The sequence below is a fragment of the Sturnus vulgaris genome, chromosome 3 (genome assembly GCF_052056855.1).
Source record: "Sturnus vulgaris isolate bStuVul1 chromosome 3, bStuVul1.hap1, whole genome shotgun sequence".
NCBI classification, from domain to species: domain Eukaryota; kingdom Metazoa; phylum Chordata; class Aves; order Passeriformes; family Sturnidae; genus Sturnus; species Sturnus vulgaris.
The window spans coordinates 37,255,780-37,275,326 of record NC_142245.1 but is presented as its reverse complement, the minus strand read 5'-3'; the positions used below and the strand labels follow the sequence as shown (position 1 = coordinate 37,275,326).

Below are 19,547 nucleotides of genomic sequence, written 5' to 3'. Positions count from 1 at the left end.
CATGTATGTATTTTATATTAAACAGTTACTGGGTGAAAGAAAAAAAGTCCTCAAAGCTGAGGTCTCAGATGGGAATTCATGCCCTGACCTCAAGGCTACAGAGAGTCCTGAGCCATTTAATGCTTGCTCTTCCAGTGCCATCGTACAGCTTTATTCATCACAGTGTACATAGGAAAAAACAATGCATGCTTCTCCTTGTATTTTCCTTCCCCTTGCCATTTCTAGCCTCAGCCTATGCTATGGGCTTCTCTGGAATGTGTGAATCTGCCAGATGGATGAATATATTTTTTCTAGATTTCCAGCTCTCAGAAGGGTTTCTGTGGCTAACAGGTCAGTGTCAAGAACGGTCACTGCACTACGTTCTTGACAGGACAGAGTTGGAAAGAACATGACCATTCTGGGCAGGATAGGAAGGCTGATGTCTCTTGAGCAGAATAGAGAACATATGTCAGGGACTTGCAGTAGTTCCTACAAGGCCAGATGGGAACCAAAGACAATGGTATTTCTTCCTGGATAAGACATGCCTCTAGGTATGAGGGAAATGGAACTTGGGCTCTTAGAAAATTTCCAGCGTGAAACCAGAAAGCAAGCAAAACTTCAGAAATATTCCAGGAGTATGTAGCAACTGAGCAGGGATTCTTTGCGTTCCAGTTCTATTTATTTAATACAAATTGCTCTAGGATATTTCTTAGAATTAGGGGACTTGCAGATTTTGTTTTGGGTAACTCCAAAAATAATTATTAGCAAAAAGGGCTTTTGGAGATGACTTTGGAGGAACTGTATCTTGCCAATTTTAATATGGTATGTAATTTTCTTTTGAAGCCTGAATCCAGACAGAGAAACTCTCTGTCTTTTCATCCAACTGGAATTCTGTGAAAAAGGGACATTGGAAAAGTGGATTGCACAAAATAGAGAAAAACAACAGTATCATGCAATGGCACAAAACATATTCTTGCAAATAGTGAAAGGAGTGCAATATATTCATTCTAAAGACTTAATTCATCGAGACCTCAAGGTATGTAGGATAGAAAAATAAAGGACAAAAGCAAAAAGAAAAAGTTAAAGGTAGTGTACTTACTGTAATTTCAGAGAATGTTGAATTGTTATAGTCTTTGCTTACTCTGTTATGTACCCTAGCAGTGTGCTCCTTGGATATTGCTAGTGATTGATTTTCTTTCAGCAGCTGACTGAGCCTCATCCTAAAATCAGAAGGTAAACTTGGAGGATCTCAGAATGCAATAATTCAAAGAATCAGTAGTCATCAGCTAACAGGCATTTTCAGTGTGTTACTGGGTCACAAGACTTCCTATTGGAAAAAGAAAAGTTGAGTCTAGCGAGCTTGCTCTTGCCATATTACAAAAAGATAGTTTATCTATCCTAATACATGCTGTGTTTGATAATGCGCTCTAGTTACTTTTGTGTATGCGTACAAATGTTTGAATGTTACAGTTTTGGATAGAATTTCAGTCTCTAGATGTGCAGAGTCATAAGAAGATTTTATTTCAATATAAAGATTATAGGGACAAATCCTTCATGGTTTCAGGATGGAAGCTGTAATGTTGCTGACAGTTTTAAATCACTCACTTCTTGAAAAAAAATCATTAGTGTGGTGGCATTCCTAGGGTTAAGCTAACTTCCCTACCTGACCACTCAGCAGCCACTCTGGCAACCAAATTCCCACCACTAGAGACCTTGACAGCTGGGAATGAAGTCTCTTCACAGCAGGCAGCTCCAGTGAACCCACAAGTGCCTCACTTGACCCCCTACATAACCTGGCTGTATGTGATGCTTGACATGGGGTTCAAACTCTTGACCCTGAGATTAGGAGTCTCATGCTCTACTAGCTGAGCTAGGAATATGGCTGTGGTGGATCAGGAGTGGTATTCTCCAATTTAATGCTCCTACTGAATCCACACACTGCTTGCTCACTCACCCCCATGCCCCGCCCCCCCCCCCCCCCCCGACCCCGTGGCAGGCTGGAGAGGAGAATTGGAGGCATAAAAGGTAAAGAGCACGGTTGAGATAAGAAAATTTACTGGAAACAGCAATGAGATAAGAAAACAAACATAAACAAAAACAGTAACAACATTAAAACCAGAAGTCTAAAACCACAGAGTGATTCACATGCAGAAAGTTCACCATGGAGCCTTACCTGATAATGCCACACTCCCATGACCCGGAAGTGAGTCCTTCTCTCATTCCCAGAAAACGACATGAAATGGTATAGAATAACCTCAGTGTTCTAGCCATGTATCCTCCACTGATTACGGTACAAATTAACCTTCTCCTGACCAGAACCACGTTGTACTGTTAACTCTTCTACCTGTATTTGAATTGAGGAACTTTACAATCTGCTGTCAGCTTAGGTGCTTGGCCATCTGAGATCTCCATAGCCCAGAATCAAAGTTGCAGGATAGGTTCAAGCTGAGATTAAAGCTATAATATATAAATATTATACAATACTTATGTTTAATAATATGTTTAATTTTAAATATGTGTGAACATGATCAGACTTGAACAGAACAACTACACTGAACATTTTTTACATGAAGATCTCTTCCTATTGACTCTTAAGTATCTCCTGGCCCTATGATCCACTGGAGCTTCTTTGAGTAAAAGACAGCATGAGGCATTGGTTTTGTTTTAAAGACACTCAGAAGTATAGTTTCCTTATCTTCTGTGGGAAACTTCACTGAAGCATATATAGTTCTATTTTCAGTTGTTTGACTTTGTGTTCTGGTTTTGGCTAGGATACAGTTAATTTCTTTTCATGCTACTTTCTGAACAATTACCAAATTTTATGGTGAACACTTCTGCAGCTGATTATTACTCATGATAAACTTTGGTCATTTGGTGATTTTTTTTTCTTCTTTTTATTTACATATATGAAAATAGCCTCAGAATATATTCATATCACGTGATGATATAATAAAAATAGGTGACTTTGGTCTTGTGACTTCTGTGACATTTGAGACTCTGACTGAGAACAGAGGAACAAAATCGTATATGGCACCAGAACAGGTAATTATCTTGCTGTATTAGTGTCTCTGTAATTAGATGTGTGCTATAAACTCAGCATTGAATGTTCTCAACCCTAATCTCAGTATTAAAGCAAGTTGCCTAAAATTCCCTGGTATGACTGTATGTGAAGATAACTATTCTGGAGAAAGGTTTACCACAAGTGTGGTAAAGTTTTTTGCTCTGTATGAGCATAACAGTCTGATACTACATGCTGTAAGGAATGTTTTTGTAAAACAGGCTGCCAGACATGTATTTAAATTTGACTTTAGGGCCCCCGGTAATTGTGTAATTTGAGTTTTTCTGTTTGATTCATTATTTGTTGCAGGGCAATATTGGCATGCTTTATCTGTACAGGTCTGTGGAAGTCTTAATTTCAGTGTGTTCAATGTGACATAGTAGTCACTGTTTACCAAGTCTGAGACTGAAAGGGTTAACAACTAGAAGGATATTGAGTAGGGCCAGCCTTGTAGCCTTGGGGTGGAAATTTCTGCTGACTTCAAATTTTGCTTTAAGAAGTGCTGTTCTCCAGTTGGATTTGATGCCTGTATTGTTCTGTTCTAATATTTCTAGTTTGGGGACAGATACGGAAAGGAAGTAGATATTTATGCACTGGGATTAATTTGGTTTGAAATTCTTTCGGCATCGACTTGTCATGAAAAAGCTAGGGTAAGTAATCTTTAAATTTAAAAACCCCCACTGTTTTGCTGTTGGCTTGCCTTGCTGCTGGTTTCGCATATTGATAGCATTTTAGAAGGAATTTCTGTATCTAGAGTACTATCTCTATTTACGTTTTTCTCCTTAATTCATTTCCATAAAGCCTGTAAGTACTCACACCTCAGTCAAAATGTCATAACTGAAGGAAAGAAATACTACAGTTTATTTCACTTCTGTCCTACTACACTAAAGCCTCAAGCATGCTTTAAAAAGGATAATGTCAAGCAAAAAAGGATGTCAAGTTTCTCATAAATCTTTTTCTTCGATCAGAAGCTTAAAGGGAGTATTTTTCTAATTTTAGAAAATAAAAACTATGGATGGGTAACTTTTGCCTCTGTCATGCTCTTGTCTTCACTGCACAGTGGAGCAAGAAGAGTTTCAACCAAATCAAAATCAAAACATTTGCAGTTTTCCAAGATGAAAGCAAAAGTGATTTGGAATACATTGCTTTAAGTGAAACAGATATTCTTTCAAAAAGAAACCCCATGTTACTTAAGCTTTTCTAAAAAAGGCATCTTGTGTGTGTTTTGAGCTTTTTATGTGCAAACCTGCATATTGATAGGACAGTGATATAGCTGCTGGGTATCTTGTCTAAAGTAATTGTGGTTGGACTCAGACTTTGAACACTGTTAGCCGGATCTTTTTGCCAATAATGAGAAAATCACACCTATTCAAGTCTATTCAACTTGGCTCTGCCCAGCCAACTTGCAGTACTTCTCAGATCTTCTGTCCCTGCTCACAGTTGACTGCAAATGCATGCATAATCCCACGGTGTTTACAGTTGGAAAAGTGTAATTTCCTTAAACTATAAAAATCTTGTGCTCTTCAGGAAGCTGGGCAAGTTATGTGGATGGAAAGTCCTAGGATGGTCTTCAGTTGCTCCGTTAGACTAGAAAGAATTTCACTTAATGGAACATGATGATAAACTCTAGTGATTGCAAGTCCTGCTGTAAGAACATAGTGTAAAAGCAAAGTGGATTATTCTGTGCTAACTGGTTCAGTTGATGATCCCCAGCAGGTAGAGTCACAGGCCTAAAGCTACTGCTAAAGAGTAGGGGAAAAACTCAAAAGTTCATGGGAGCTGTTGTTTTACTGGATAGTGGTTGTGAAGGACTTGCTATGACAGGGTTATAGGGATCCACAGGACTAGCTGATGATTCAGGATAGGAAGTCCAGGAACATAACTGTCATCTTCAGCAGACATTACACTAGTTAACAGCAAACGAATTAAGGAGACTGCTCTGTTTACCCAGAAAGTTGGAAGGGGCCACTGGAGGTCATCTAGTCCAACCTACCTGCTCAAGCAGGGTTCCCTAGAGCACATTACTTGGGCTTGTATCCAGTGTATCTCCAGCGAGGGAGACTCCACAATCTCTCTGGGCAATCTATTCCAGTGCTCAGTCACACAGACAGTAAAGATCTTTCTCATGTTCAGGTGGAGTTTCCTGTTCATCAGTTTCTGCCATTGCCTCCTGTCCTGCTGCTTGGCACCACTGAGCAGAGCCTGGCTCCATCCTCCTGGCACCTCCCTGCAGATACTCACAGACATTGATGAGCTCCCCTCTCAGTGCCTCTTCTCAAGGCTGAGCAGCCCCAGCTCCCCCAGCCTTTCCTTTTCAAGAGAGATGCTCCAGTGCCTCAATCAATCATCTCTGTAAGCCTCCACTGGAGCCACTCCAGCAGCTCCGTGTCTCTCTTGTCCTGAGGGGCCCAGAACTGGACTCAGCATTCCAGATGTGCCTCAGCAGGGCTGGGCAGAGGGGCAGGATCACCTCCTTTGACCTGCTGGCAATGCTCTTCCTAATGCACCCCAGGATCCCATTGGCCTTCTTGGCCACAGGTACACACTGATGGCTCGTAGATGGCTTCTTATCCACTAGGGCCCTCAGGTCCTTCTCCACAGAGCTGCTTTCCAGCAGGTCAGGACCCCAGCCTGTACTGGTGCCTGGAGCTATTCCTCCCAGGTGCAAGACTCTGCATTTCCTTTTGTGAAATTTCAGAAGGTTCCTCCCTGTCCATCTCTCCAGCCTGTCCAGGTCCTTCCAAAGGACTGCACAGCACTCTGAGGTATTGCCTATTCCTCCCAGCGTTGTGCCATCAGTGAACTTGCTGAGGAGGCATCTGCCCCTTCATCAGGTCATTGATGAACAAGTTAAACCATACTGGGCTCAATATTGAAGCTAGGAGGACACCACTGGTGACAGGCCTCCAACTAGACCCTGTGCTGCTGAGTGTGACCCTCTGGGACCTGCTGTTCAGCCAGTTCTCAGTCCACCATCCATTTGCTCAGACTGCTCTTCCTGAGCTTGCCTGTCAGGATGTTGTGAGAGACAATGTCATAGAAAAAAATTGTTAACCAAAAGCTATTTCTAAAGCATGCAATGACAAATGTTAGTTGCTTTGGAGTCCATGTAGCGTTTTATGCAATGACTCAAATTAAGTGTGTGGTATTGAATATGATAAAAAGGAGGAAGCACGCCTGCTTGGCTTGCAAACAGAAATTCAGTTGTCTAACTTTTTTCTTTTAATGTCATTAAATCCATTACTTTTAAATTAAGGAAAGAAAGATAATGGTTCTGAAATAGAGAGGACTATTGAAACAAACATGTCATTGTAGTGTATGAAGCTTTAAATTTAGAAATGGATAAAAGTTGATGAAAAGGCCATAAAACCAAAGCACAACTAAATAAACCCCCCAACTTTCAAACTATTTAGAGTCACTGTTTGAAGCCTTACATTTTCTGTGAATTTGTGTTTTCCTACCTACTTCAGTAAACTATATATGTCATAAGGTGAAGATACAAAACATAACAAATGAAAGCATACCAAAACTATTCTTTTTTATTAATTTCAGGTATGGCCTTCTGTTAGACAAGGTAACCTTCCAGAGAGCTTCATCAACCGATTTCCGACAGAGGTATGGGATTTTAGTATATTTTTTGGATACTGTATTAACGTATAAAACAAAATAACAACAACAACAATAAAACAAACAAACAAACCCCCAAAAAACTACTGACATTTAATATTTTTTGCAGGCATCTATAATCAAAAGGATGCTTTCAAGATCAGGAAGAATCACTGTATCTCATTTACTTGACTTCATTAAGTCTGCTGGTAAAGAGAAGGCACTTAAAAATTATTCTTGTTAAATGTCCTTTCACACCGTGTTTAAATCCAGAGTTCGATGAATTTATTAGAATTGATTAAGTGACAACAGATGTCAGAAGCAACAGCAAGACTTGGGGCGTGTCTTTTCTTTGGCCTCATCACCATTCTTGTCTGCCAGCTGCAACGAGGACAGGGTACTTCTGCAAGAAATCACATGCAATTTTTACCTGGAAACATGGGTTGTGGATGAGCTGGACTGTCTTGTAAAATAAGTAATAGAAACTAGTCCTTTTGCCCCCGAAGATTATGTTGATGTGCTAAAGTGCTAACTGGGCTGTGGCAAATCCCTGCATGTGCTGCATCCATTATCCCTTATGGTTATCTGTTGCTTTCTGTGGAAGAAGTGCTGTTTGGTGGTATGTGACACAAACCTTTCTGATTTGTTCAGTGATACTGTTACTAATTAATGTAGAAATTTGGTAAAAAAGATACTAGGAATAGATGAATGTTATTCTTCACTGAATTTCTGTACTTTAAGGTGCGTTTTCTTATCACTTCACAGCTGCTGCTGACGTAGCACCTTCAGTGCTCTAGAACTTAAACCTGTAAAATGAGGATTTCTTAAGAATTTGAATGTTAAACATTCCGCTTCTAGGAAATCTAATTTAGAACAAATCTCAGTTTTTGAAAACTTTCAAATTTTGATGGTTGTCTTTTTTGAAAAGAAACATTTAAGGTGCTATCAATACAGGGAAATTCTCCCAATTGCCTCAGTAATAACAATTTGAAATCCTAGGCTGAGAGAGCACCTTAAATATTCCCATGCTTCTAGGTTTTAGTCCATTATTGTAATACTGAGGCACGCCTAACCCTTAATAACTGTACTGAGTACCTCTGGTGTGCCCACTGCCAGCCCCACAAAAGGGAACAGCAGGTTCTCTGCTACTCTTGATTTAGATCCTTCAGAGTTCAGCCTTGCCTGAACTCGAAGTACTGTGTGTGGTGTGGGGAGCAGGGTGAAAAGACAGGCACATTGGACCTTCAGGTGCTTGTCTTTGAGCTCTATTTCGTCAAACTGTTCATTGATGTAGGGTCAACATAACTCCATAAGGGAAAATGAGCAGAGATTTCTAAGCAAAAAAATAGGTAATATATGAAATACTGTAATGTGGGTGACTGCTCTAAAAGAAGTAATACAAATGAAAGTATTCATATTCTTAGGGAAATTACTGATGTTCTGGTGGAAGTAGTTGTTGCTAAATAAGAATATGATTGTATGTATTTTGTAAGGCCTTACACTGCTTTCTTTTTTTCTCTTTATCATAAATCACATATATAGAATCATAGAATGGTTTGGGTTGGAAGGGACCTTAAAGATCAAACCCCCTGCCCTTGTCAGGGGCACTTTCCAGTAGATTATATTACTCAAGGCCTTGTTCAACCTGGCTTTGAACGCTGCCTGCGACGAGGTATTCACAGCTTCTCTGGGAAACCTGTTCCAGTGCTTCACCACCTTCACAGTAAAGAATTTCTTCCTAGTATCTAATCTCAGCCTTTCATTTCAAAGCCATTCGCCCTTGTCCTGTCACAACATGCCCTTGGAAAAAGCCTCCCTCCAGCGCTCTTGGCATCCCACTTTAGGTACTTCAAAGGCTGCTCTAAGGTCTCCCCAGAGCCTTCTCTTCTCCAAGCTGAACAACTCCAACTAAAGTAACTCCATTTGCCAGTTCTCTCAAGACCAGTGGATGCATGTCAGCAGGTTTCATGGACTGACTTGTGTACCTCTAGGTTCAAATTTTCTTGAATCTGATCTTCTCCCTGATTATCCCTGGCCAGATTGAATTCCATCAGGGCTTTATGCTTTCCTAACCTTATCCTTGACTGGAATTCATAAAGTATTTCGCTACTCTAGACTAATTAGTATTTCTTTGCAGTGGTCAATTATATATCCTTACAGAAAAAATACTATTATTTCTGCTTTCTCTTTAATCTGTTGGGATAAAATTAACATGTAGTTGGACTTGATGATCTTAAAGGTCTCTTTCAGCCTAAACAATTCTATGAAACTATTCATAATAGGAAAATTGGTATGTGACAATCTTTTGGCTGCATTTCCTTTACAGTTTTTGGACAGAGTGAAATAATATCATTAGCAATAGTATCACTAGAAATAGTATCTTGCTGTTAAGTAATACTGAGTTTGTCTCAGTAGTTTTTGATACATTTTCTCTGCATAGTATTTGTATACTTCAGCATTAACTTTTTATAAATGGTTATAGTAGTGACTGCTGTTGAAAAAAGGGTCTAAATTATAAAAGGTGAATTAAAATATATTTTTATGTAAAAAAAATGAGAACCCACCATCATGATCCAATTCTATTTAATTATGGAAAATATGCACTTTTATGTACAACAAAATAATGTCACTGTCATGTTTCACAAGCTTTCCCCCCCCCAAATTTAAGATAGTAAGCAAAACCAGGTATTTAGGCATCTCTCTAAAGATGAATAAGCCCTGTTTAACACATTATGCAATAAAGTGATTAGCCAATATTTATGTCTTTACTCATAGTTGAATTTTTATTACCAGTTGGGCAGTGAATAAACAAAGATGTGAAAGACTCAACCTACCTCCCAATTATGTTACTTCAATTACAAATACCAAATTTTAATTCCTATTAAATTATGCATCAAACAGAAAATATGAATTTAACTTGTCAACTTCAACTCTTCTTCTGCATACTTTGGTATGAATTCTTGAGTATGGCACAGCTTAGAGCCTTTTAAAAGATACTCTGAATTATACATACTTATCAGGGCTCCTTCCCTTAGACTGGCTTCAGTCATGATCTGCAGCACTGTCTCCAGGACAGTTTGAAGATAAATCTTCAGAGTCTACAGGATAAGCAGAAAAAGAAAGAGTAAATTCAGCTCAAGGAAGGAAAAAGTGGTTGCTAGAAATATTTCTAGAATCCATGTAGAACAGATGAAAAATAATTCAAAGTTTTACACGTTAGTAACTCTCAAATTTGTTTTAAAACAGTGAATACAAATTCTACTCTCTTTGGTGCTGTGAAACTGGATGTTCTAATTGTTTCAGAAACACCTGCCAGCTTTTGCAGCTTTTATGGTATTGGTTTTAATATCTGAATTATGTTTTCTCAGAACTAATGAGATTATAATATAAATTCAAATAAATGTCAGTATGGTTGACTGTCATTTGTTGTGTGTGGATTTTTTTGTTTGGTTGGTTTTGGTTTTTCTGCATATAAACCTAGAAACTGGGTAACAATCACAATAACAATATGGACAAAGCTTTATGCAAAAACCAGCAGCCTGGAAGGTAAATTTGCTATGTAGATTTGGAAGCTGCAGTAAGAGAAACACAAAAGATATATTCTATAGCTTGAGTCTAGCTGCATACAAAAGCTTGGTTCACTCTCACCTTCATAGGTTGTTCCACACCAAATGCAATAGAAGTGTTCCTCTCTCAAATAGGCCGTCAGGATGAGCAGCTTTTCTGATACCTAGAGATATTGACAGGTATGTGGTGACCTGGGGCTCACATGACATAGACCACTTTGAGCTACTGGTTTGCTAAATTAAAGTGTTTAACCTAATGCTATGGAAAAGCTACACAAGACTAGCTCAATAAGACAGGAAGTTTCCCACATTTGTAGAATAGTGCACAGGAATTCATGATCCCTGGAAAGTTAATGGCTGTTGTTTGCTTATCCTTCTTTCCAGCTAAGAAACCTGCTCTGAAGAGAGAGGGGTAAAAATATTACTCAGCTATCTGATTTCATACATATGGTATCTCTTGTGGATTTTCTCACAACTAATCTCTGCCAATCAAACACATAAGGCTAACAACAGCTGTCTAATCTAGTTCTTAAAAATATGCATTTCCAATGTCCATCTTGAGATAATCTGTGAAGCACTTTCATAAATTAATTAGTGACTCTAAATTTCAACCTCAGACATGAGATGAGGCACCCAAAATTAAAACTCAGAAGCAAATAACTGTGATCTTGTGTATCTTGGCTAAGGCACAAAAATGTTTAGAATTTAATTTCTAGGCTACTTTTTTCAAAGATCAGCCTCAAAACAGCTAAGCAATGAATCAGTGGTTTAATGTTCTATATTTTACCATGTAGTTCCTATAGAAGTCACTGCTCTGGGATTACAAAGAGGCCTTTCACTACAGTATGGGAAACATGTATGTGTACATCCTTTATACATGTATGTATACATACATATTGTTTCAAGGAATATTAAATGTAATTTTGAATTAAGCAATTCAGTTGAAGAGCTTACACTTAAGTCTGAGCTTGTGCATTCATCTTCCTTGTCTTCCTCATCCTTTTTGACTTCCTCTTCAGGTTCTATCCAAAACCAAGTCTCCTTGGGAACATGAATATCCTTAAATAACAAGGGATTTAAATGGAAGTTATCTGTTTTTTTAAGTTTTCTTGTAAGATGCTGGATAAAACTAATTTCTAGGAAGTGAGCTGTCAGCCTTTAACATTTGCATGTATACTATAACCAAGAATTACTAAAGCTGTAGGTAAGTCCACAAGGAGTATTCACTTTTCTTTTTAAACAGTGGAATGCATGCCAATGCTAACACCTAGTTCTATTTCATCTATGTTTGGTATGTGCAAGGCTACACAGCAACATAATCTCATACCAAGCCAGTGAGCAGATAGCCTTGTTTATCAGTTGAAGGCATGCTGCCCCAACTTATTTTATCAAGAGATCGCACAGTGCTTCCTAATTCACCTCAGGTCAAGTTAAAGAAGAAAAATAAACAAGGATGATCTAAGCTTAGTTCAGCTGACTTCATTTGAAGCAAAGTAAATAGTATTGAACAATCTCAGTAGAATTGTGAGGTGGTATTAATCCCCACCTGGTTAATAGATGGAAAAAAAAACTTGAAGTTTTTCAGTGGCAAAAATTCCTAGTAGTTCATTGCTACTGCCCATGTTATTCCTGGCAAATGGAAGGTACTTAGTTTTGTGTGGGTTTTTTTTATTTGTTTTTCAATGCTACTTTGGTGAATCTGCTGATTCCCTCAATGCTGATCCCCATTCTTGGAGATACTCAAGATTTGCCTGGTCCTGGACAACCTGCTTGAAGTGACTCTGCTTGAGGAGGAAGGCTGAACAAGATGACTTCCAGAGTCCATTCCCAATATCAATCACTGTGTGATGATGTTACTCCCACACCTGAAGCAAACAGCACCATTATTGAGGATTGGCCTGATACTGGCAACTGGAAGATAAGCAAACAGCTCAGCAGTAACCACAAGAATGCAGAAGCAAAAACACAGGTCCTCATGTAAGTTACCATGAGGTTGGTGTGCACCTTCCACTATTTTAATGGTACAAACATAGACGCTAAAGTATTTTAAGAGGACTGAAATGTTGCTGAATGTTAAAGACTTTAAGCTAGTTACTCCACAATTTTAGAGAACGTCCAAGAACTGAAGCACTGCATTGTAGCCTGTGTCTCTAACCTCTGTGTCTTCCTTCCATCCCCCCCAGAAACCCCCCCAGGTCTCACTTTTTGCATATCTAATTGCTGGCAGGCCCTCTGGCTTTTTCGCAGGTCCCCTTCCATCTTACGTTCTTCTTGTTTGGTTTTGAATCTTATTCTGTTAAGAACAAGCAGACACACAGTGATAGATGCACTACAGTCCACAGCTTTACAAAACCTGAAAATCTAAGATTATATTCCGACTAATTTTTTCAGACCTGAACAATATTGAAGTTAAGAAGTCATTATGACACTGTGGTAGCACACTTTTATGTCTTGGGAATTATACCTTCAAGATACCTTTTTAACCACACTACACTGTTTCTTCATCAGGTTTTCCTAAGACATAAAAAAGTGGTTCACTAAACATCTGGAAAAGATACAGCCTTTCCTGAGCTTCTCCATTATTACAAGCAAATCAGGAGAAAACCAAAACAACACAATCTCTAAAAATATACCCTGACTATTAAAACCATTGTACCAACACTGCTCAGGGCTATCTGTGGATTTTACATTTCAAAGTAAATAAACAAAAGCTGCATATGACTTGAGAAAAGTTAGTATGTATACTGTTACCATTATTAACAACTACGAAACTAAATGGTGCAGCACATGTTTTTAGCATTAGTGTTCATCTACTTTTGCTTTAGAACTGAGAAACAATTACACTATAACTCTCACCTTCCATTCAAAATATTCAAAAATAGTAGCACATTAAAAGAATAACTAAACCTCAAGCATAAAAAGAATTGCTATTTAGACATTGCTTGGAATATCAGTTGTATGACTTTACCTGAACTGATCTGCAGCTTGTTCATTTGCTTGTTTCTTCATATGGAGTTTTTGTCTATAGTTTTCCAGTTTTTCTTCAGCTTTTCGCTTTTTTAATTCCTCATGACCAAGCCCACTTCTGCCTATGTAAGTTCAAAAGACGAATGTGAGCAGTTGAGAGGCTCTGATATCCCACTAAATAAATCAGAAAGCACCACAAACCTGTTTTTATGTTCAGAGGAATAGGTTCAACAATGCCTTCTCCTGTGAGAAAAAAAAGAAGGCAATTAAAAAAACCGAGTTTTTCCTCAAACAATGATTTGTGCAGTATATTTGAGTCGGCAAGCTGTTTTTGCCATTATTGTGATTTTTTTGCTCGGAAGTTGAAAACTTCCCAATTAATATACATTTAGTGTGCTACAAATGACACAGCTGTACTGGAAACTCCCTCTCTTTTTTGGCTTCTCTGCTGAAATCCTATGGACTTTTTTCATGACAGGACCAAAGGGAAAGAAAAGGTGTTGACATGACAGGTGTAACATGCCTGTGATGAAGGCTGCTTTGTTACTGCCTTCTGGAGCATTTTCATTCTGCAGTCTCACAACAACGATGAAGAATAAAAAGAATCTGTCTGGGCCAGTTCACTGTGATTGTCTGCCAGAGACACTGAGCTGGCACAGCAGTTATTAATTCCTTGTTCTACTGATTTTATGTCATCTATTAAGGCTTCATAAAGGTAGGCCAGTGTGCTCTGTTACCTTTTCAAAATCCAACTATAAATTTCAAGAGAGTCTGATGTTTTCTTGAACACTATTAGCATTGCAATACCATCAAAACGTCCTTAATGCAATTCCTGTAGGTATGCACATATGCAAGTGCATTTATTGAGCTGCAAGTGCTGCTCTTCCCTTGCATCCCTCAATAGCCTGTACTATTTTTACTTCAGTTTTAGCGATTTGCTCTCTTAATTTGTTCTGTCACAGCACCTTCACAGTTCTGTAATGCTATGGCTCTCCAAGAGGCACTTACTGACCTGTCAACAAATGAAGTAACAGCTGCAGTCTGTAAAATATTAACGTATAGCTGAATACAGACACACACTTTTCGAGAGTGACAAACTTACCACTTTTGCCAAGGGCCTGGCCGCTCTTGTAGCCCATCTTCTGGAGCAAAGCAAAGCCTTTGTTCTCGTTGCCCAATGCACTTTTCAGTACCAAGTCACGTCTCTCTTTTTCTTCTTCTTTTATGCTTTTTTGTCTGTTCTTCTCATTGGCTTCTTTTTGCTTTTCTTCTTTCTGAATAGCTTCCTTCACCCGCCTCACCATGGGCAAGCCTGGCCTTACATCCTGTCTGCGAGTCAGTAATTCCAGTAAACATTTTTAGCATTTTTTTAAACGGATTTACTTAAGAGAGGTGAAAAAAATGAACTACCTACTTACTTAATAAATAAATCAGACATATAGTCTTCCTCTTCCTCCATGCTTAGTACGCCTCTATGCCGACGCCTCTCCTATGGACACCGTCAGCGCGGGTTACCGAGCATTTTATTTCTCCGCGCGTCCGCTGCGAGGCGGAGGATGGAGGGACGAAAACACCCGAACCCGCCGGGCCGGGCTGCCCGGGGCACCCGCGCCCGCCTCCAAGCCCACAGCGCGTCTTTTTGGGCTCCGCCACCGCCGACCACCGGCAGCCGCGACACCGCTCCACGCCCGGGAGCCGGGCCGAGCTGCAGCCAGTCCCGGGAGCAGGGACAGCAGCGGGAGCAGCCCGGGAACCGCGCACGCCCCGGGCCCGGCCCGGCCGCACCGCGGCGCCTGCGCGGGGCCGCCCCCGCCCGCCGGCGCCTGCGCCGCTCCCGCTTCCTGCTGCGCGGCCGCGGTGCCTCCGCGCTACCGGGCTGCGACCGGGCCGGGCTTGGGACAACGCCGTCGCGTCCCCCCCTCAACATCCCTGCACACCCGCCGGACCTGGGCACGGCGGGGGCTGAAGCGGCCGAGCCCGCCGGTGATGGTGGCGCGGCCGGGGGCGAGCGCGGCGCAGCGCGCCCACGCCTGTCCCTGACCGTGACCGGCCCCGGGGCCGCGGTGTCGCGCCTGGTGCAGCCGGAGCTGGCGGGACGCGACCGCCGCACGGGAGGAGCGTAAGTGACCGTGAGCGGCCCGGCCCGGGGGCAGGGTCCGCGCTGCCCGCGGCGTTGGCGGCGTGCGGGGTCGGTGTGTGTGCGGGGCTGCGCGCTCGGAGGGCGGCGGGCAGCGCTCCCTCGGCAGCGTCTCCTCAGCGGCATTGCCCGAGCATCGTCCCCTGACGGCCGGCGCTGCACCGCGGCAGTGCCTCCTCCGAAGGGGAACCAGGCATGATGCCCTGAGAGCTCCTACAGCTTATTAAAGTCGCCGATGCAGGCAAGGGGACGTAGGCGTGAAAACCTTTTCACCTGATGGAGTCCTTCAGGGATGTGTGACTTCGCCTAAACTTGCCTGTTTCCCGGCTTCATCACCCCACTGAAGTGCACGCGTGATGGAGTGCAAATAGATGATTTAGGCATAGGAAAACAGCAGGGGAATAGAAAGGAATTTTAGTACATCTGAACGTTTTCTTATCTGTATAATGCTCCAACATACCTCACTGGCTGCTGGTTGACTTTGATCGGCTTTGGCTGTGCATCATGTGGGAGATCACAGTGTGTTTATTTCCTGTACCATGCACAGCAAGACCCAGTCCTGACCAGGATCGGTAGAACTCGGTAGGCTTTTCACTGCTTTTTGGAGCAAATCTTTGGCCAGTGTAAATGAGCTTTGGATTGTCTAAGCGAGTAGCTCTGCGTTTGACTCTTCAGTTAGCTGAATATTTGTGTAATTGTTCTTGTGTCTGATGCCTTGTGCTTCACCAGCACAGCTGAATGTATGTGCAGGTTCGGTTGCTTAGAGCTTGTGTTTCCTACATTTTAGATGAAGCGGTACGGGAGTGTGGGGAAGGTGCGAAAGGTGTCCAAGGCTCTTATGGGCAGGGGCAAATGAAACCTTTTATGTGGGGATGAAAAGAAATAACGAGCTGTGCTGTCCAACAGTACTTATGGTATGTATGTGCTGTGTGGGTGTGACAAGCAGTGCAGATCTCTGGGATGATATCCAAAGAATCACAGTGCCATCATTCATTGCATCTCTGCTCTCGAGTAAAGGTGTTTTGAGGTGATGTGTCAGAGTTATTGACTGGCAATGCTTTCTTAGTTCTTTATAAATGTAAATAAAAAACCGAAAAAAGCCGACAGAAAATGTCTTTGGAGGAGTTAGGGAGGGCTGTGTGTGCTTCCATATGTGGCTCTTCCACCTTTGCTGGAACAGTATGCATTTCAAAATAAGCCAAGTGCTGAAGTACAGGGAACAACCGTAGAATTAAAGAAGACATTGTGATGCTTTCGTTTTATCAGGACCAAATCAGTAAGGTGATTTAGAACTATAATACAATATTAATATGTCACCTTACTAATGTCTCATTTGGGGACTGTTTAAAAAAAAGTCAGTTGAAGTCACTTCATTTGACTTTTAAGAATTTTTTGAGTTTGACCATGGATGAGGAAGCAGCTGTGAGCTCTTGAGAGCACAAGTGGAGCAGTGCAGCTGTCAAAAGATGATGCCTGTTGAAAGCTGATGTCTTACATAATACTCTGTAGTTGTGTTGCTTTCTCTGTTTTGCCTGAGATCCTAGTTTCAACATTGCTGTATTCAGGTTTTGGGGTTGGGTTGCTTTTTGGGTTTCTTTTTGCTAAAGGTGATTGATTTTATGTTATGATTTTTGGTAAATTTTGTGGTTTTTTTCTTCTGTGAGCTCTGCATTGAATAGCTACACTTTTTTTCAGGTGGCTTGCTAGGATAAAGTAGGCAGAGTGTTTGCTTATACTGAGTATGCTTTTGATAGAGTTTTGATGCCCATTGATTGAGCAGGATCACCAGTGTTCCATCTGCAGGATTTTGCCAGCTGGGGAGACCTGCAGTAGTTTGGCTGCTGCTTGTGTCCTAGGCTGTCACCCCTAAGGCTTGCTGGATTTCAGGGTCCTTACTTGTCCAGCACTTAAAGCAAGACTAGTGGGATCAGGGAAATCTTAGGTCAGTGCTGCCAAATCCTATCACTGTTCCTGCTTCTCCCAAACTTGCATTGGCTGGAAATTCCTACTTGTGGTAGGATCATCTCAGATTGTCTGTTGAAGGGTGTTGAGAAGGGGGCCAGGTTCATGCCCCAGCTTTGGGAGTGCACTCCTGGGTTTTGACTTGCAACAATCCTTTTTGTCTTTCATGTAAGTGGAGACAGTGAGGTGATTCCTTTACCTTCTTTAAACAGGGACTTTGGTATATTTTTCTTGGCTGAGAGTTTGCGCTCTGGAATTGCCTGTAGGTGCTCTTTTTACAATTAACAGCTCTGTTCTCTGAAATACTAATGAATGGACTCAGTTTGTAAATATGTGAATAGCTTTTATGTGGGACTATATAGCTAAGACAAGTCTAAGCAAGCTGAATATTTTAATTTGATTTTCAAAGCTATGTACTGTACTTTATACTAATATTTACATTTTTATTTTAGAGCTTCTACACAACTTTGCAATAGAATTGCAATTTGACCCATTATGGAGCTGGCTCATAGTTTGTTACTGAACGAGGAAGCATTAGCTCAAATCACAGAAGCAAAGAGACCAGTTTTTATCTTTGAATGGTTGAGATTTTTGGATAAAGTGCTCGTAGCTGCCAACAAGGTAATTTAATAGGCTTTTTTTTCCCCCTTCTTTCTAAAAAAACTTTCTAAAAAGCATTTGTAGTAATTTCATGCCAGAGAAAGTTAACAGGTAATGGCTAGTTGGTACCTATGTGGTTCCAGATTCAGCCTGAAGAGTCTCTGTGCTTATTTGTAGATTTTTAGTGTTTAATTGTAGGCAGTCAATGTGGGCAGCTAGTAAGTACTTTTAAAAAGTAAAAATTAAATAGGACAGCAGCGAATTCTGAGCATTTAGCATCAGTCTCTGCTGTTGTTCAATGTATCTCATGTCTCTCTGAGACAAGCAATTTGCTGAGGTACATACAGTTGGGAGTGGCATAAGGTTTACTTCCATTTCTTGTAGATTTTTCTGGGTGTTAGAAGCAACACAGAGGATTAAACTACTTTTCTTATTTATTTTTGGCTTCTTAACAGACAGATGTCAAGGAAAAACAGAAGAAACTTGTAGAACAGCTAACAGGACTCATCAGCAGTTCCCCTGGACCACCCACACGGAAGCTGCTTGCAAAAAATCTCGCTGCTCTCTACAGCATTGGAGACACATTTACTGTTTTTCAGACACTTGACAAGTGTAATGACATCATCAAGAGCAAAGATGATACTGCAGCCTACCTGCCCACAAAACTGTATGTTTTGGGGAAAGGGGAATGGTTTTTAAGCCAAATGGTCCTGGATATTATAGAAGAATCTGCCTATATATGGGCATGCTATGTTTACTTTACATTTTATTAAATATTTTATATTTACTTTTATATTTTGTGTGCTTGTTTGGAGTTATATATGCTTGATATAGATAGCTGAGAAGAGCACTGGATTGAGACTGTGCAGGGCAGAACTCAAAGGTGACACAGACATGTCTATGTGAATGTGAAATGGTTTTCTCTAGGCAAAGTACTATGTTAGGACTCTTCACCTGCTTATGTTATGGAGAGAATAACAGTTAATGAAGGCATTCCACCAGTGGAATTAGTGCTGACTATGCTCAGGTACCCCATTAAAGGTGGAACCTGCAGATTGTCAAACCAGTGTTATCTGTGCCAAGAGAATTGGAACCAAATATTCAGGGTTTTTTTTCCCATCAAACGTTGACTTTTCTATTCCCCTACCATGCTAAGCTGCACAGGTCTCTCAAGCAGAGTCTGTGCATGTGGAAATGTGTGTGCATGGATGTGTGATCCAGTTTATCTTTAGTCATAGGAGCAGTCCCATTGGTAGGAATTTGGTTAAATGCCACAAACAACTTCCACTGAAATTGGTTTTGGTACTTTCCCATTTACTGCTTCATATGTTCATGGTGTCTAGTGAACCCAAATTTAGTTTTGTCTTCAGACACTATGACAACAATAGGATTTGACAATAAAATCTGAAATAGTCACGGTGCAGATAATGTCCTATTATTTCTAGGTCTTGCAGCTGTTTGAGAAACTTGTATAAGCAGAAGTGTTTTCTACTCTAATATACTCTGAGATTTATGCTACCAAGTCATAGTCCAGAAGGCTTTTTAATGGACACATGCCCATTAAGGGGAGGCTGCAAGGAGTTTGTGATATAACTTGGCTAAAAAACTGTTTAGCCAGCAAGTACAGATTTTTTAAAAAAGCCTCAGTCCTTTGTGATGAAAAAGTGCATAT

General features: G+C 40.8%; 3 protein-coding genes across 8 annotated transcripts in view; 2 read left to right on the top strand and 1 right to left on the bottom strand.

Annotated features, from left to right (window-relative positions):
• LOC106853384 (interferon-induced, double-stranded RNA-activated protein kinase) overlaps positions 1–10,065 on the top strand; it is a 25,987-nt gene extending 15,922 nt beyond the window's left edge. For all 5 annotated transcript variants that reach the window (XM_088161369.1, XM_088161370.1, XM_088161368.1 and 2 more), the window contains 5 exons: positions 823–1,015; positions 2,896–3,021; positions 3,592–3,687; positions 6,590–6,652; positions 6,774–10,065. In XM_088161369.1, the coding sequence (XP_088017495.1) occupies positions 823–1,015; positions 2,896–3,021; positions 3,592–3,687; positions 6,590–6,652; positions 6,774–6,887 (592 nt within the window). In that variant the 3' untranslated portion in view covers positions 6,888–10,065. The remainder of the gene's footprint in view (positions 1–822; positions 1,016–2,895; positions 3,022–3,591; positions 3,688–6,589; positions 6,653–6,773) is intronic.
• LOC148224284 (G patch domain-containing protein 11-like) lies at positions 6,556–14,967 on the bottom strand. Its single transcript, XM_088161371.1, has 9 exons — positions 14,595–14,967; positions 14,279–14,505; positions 13,378–13,419; positions 13,178–13,298; positions 12,412–12,502; positions 11,164–11,268; positions 10,292–10,373; positions 9,657–9,741; positions 6,556–7,046 (listed from the first exon to the last, which is right to left on the bottom strand). The coding sequence occupies exons 1-8, from the start codon at positions 14,633–14,635 to the stop codon at positions 9,686–9,688; spliced, it is 765 nt and encodes a 254-aa protein (XP_088017497.1). The 5' UTR covers positions 14,636–14,967; the 3' UTR covers positions 6,556–7,046; positions 9,657–9,685.
• LOC148224283 (uncharacterized) lies at positions 14,636–19,364 on the top strand. Of its 2 annotated transcripts, none has more exons than XM_088161372.1 (3): positions 14,636–15,295; positions 17,728–17,896; positions 18,331–19,364. In XM_088161372.1, the coding sequence occupies exons 1-2, from the start codon at positions 14,733–14,735 to the stop codon at positions 17,762–17,764; spliced, it is 600 nt and encodes a 199-aa protein (XP_088017498.1). In that variant the 5' UTR covers positions 14,636–14,732; the 3' UTR covers positions 17,765–17,896; positions 18,331–19,364. The 2 variants fall into 2 exon arrangements, 1 of the variants encoding a protein (XP_088017498.1); XR_015802280.1 differs by lacking the exon at positions 14,636–15,295 and adding an exon at positions 15,553–15,895 and having other exon boundaries at positions 18,331–18,578.
• Positions 19,365–19,547: the final 183 nt, after the last annotated feature.

What these genes read in the sequence shown, in the direction of transcription:
- LOC148224284 (XM_088161371.1), bottom strand. Translation starts at nt 14,635, where the DNA reads ATGGAGGAAGAGGAAGACTATATGTCTGATTTATTTATTAA. An exon ending in CCAGGCCCTTGGCAAAAGTG is followed by an intron (nt 13,420 to 14,278) that starts GTAAGTTTGTCA and finishes TTTTTCTCACAG; the next exon opens with GAGAAGGCATTGTTGAACCT. An exon ending in GTGTGGAACAACCTATGAAG is followed by an intron (nt 9,742 to 10,291) that starts GTGAGAGTGAAC and finishes CTTATCCTGTAG; the next exon opens with ACTCTGAAGATTTATCTTCA.
- LOC148224283 (XM_088161372.1), top strand. Translation starts at nt 14,733, where the DNA reads ATGGAGGGACGAAAACACCCGAACCCGCCGGGCCGGGCTGCCCGGGGC. An exon ending in GACCGCCGCACGGGAGGAGC is followed by an intron (nt 15,296 to 17,727) that starts GTAAGTGACCGT and finishes TTTTTATTTTAG; the next exon opens with AGCTTCTACACAACTTTGCA.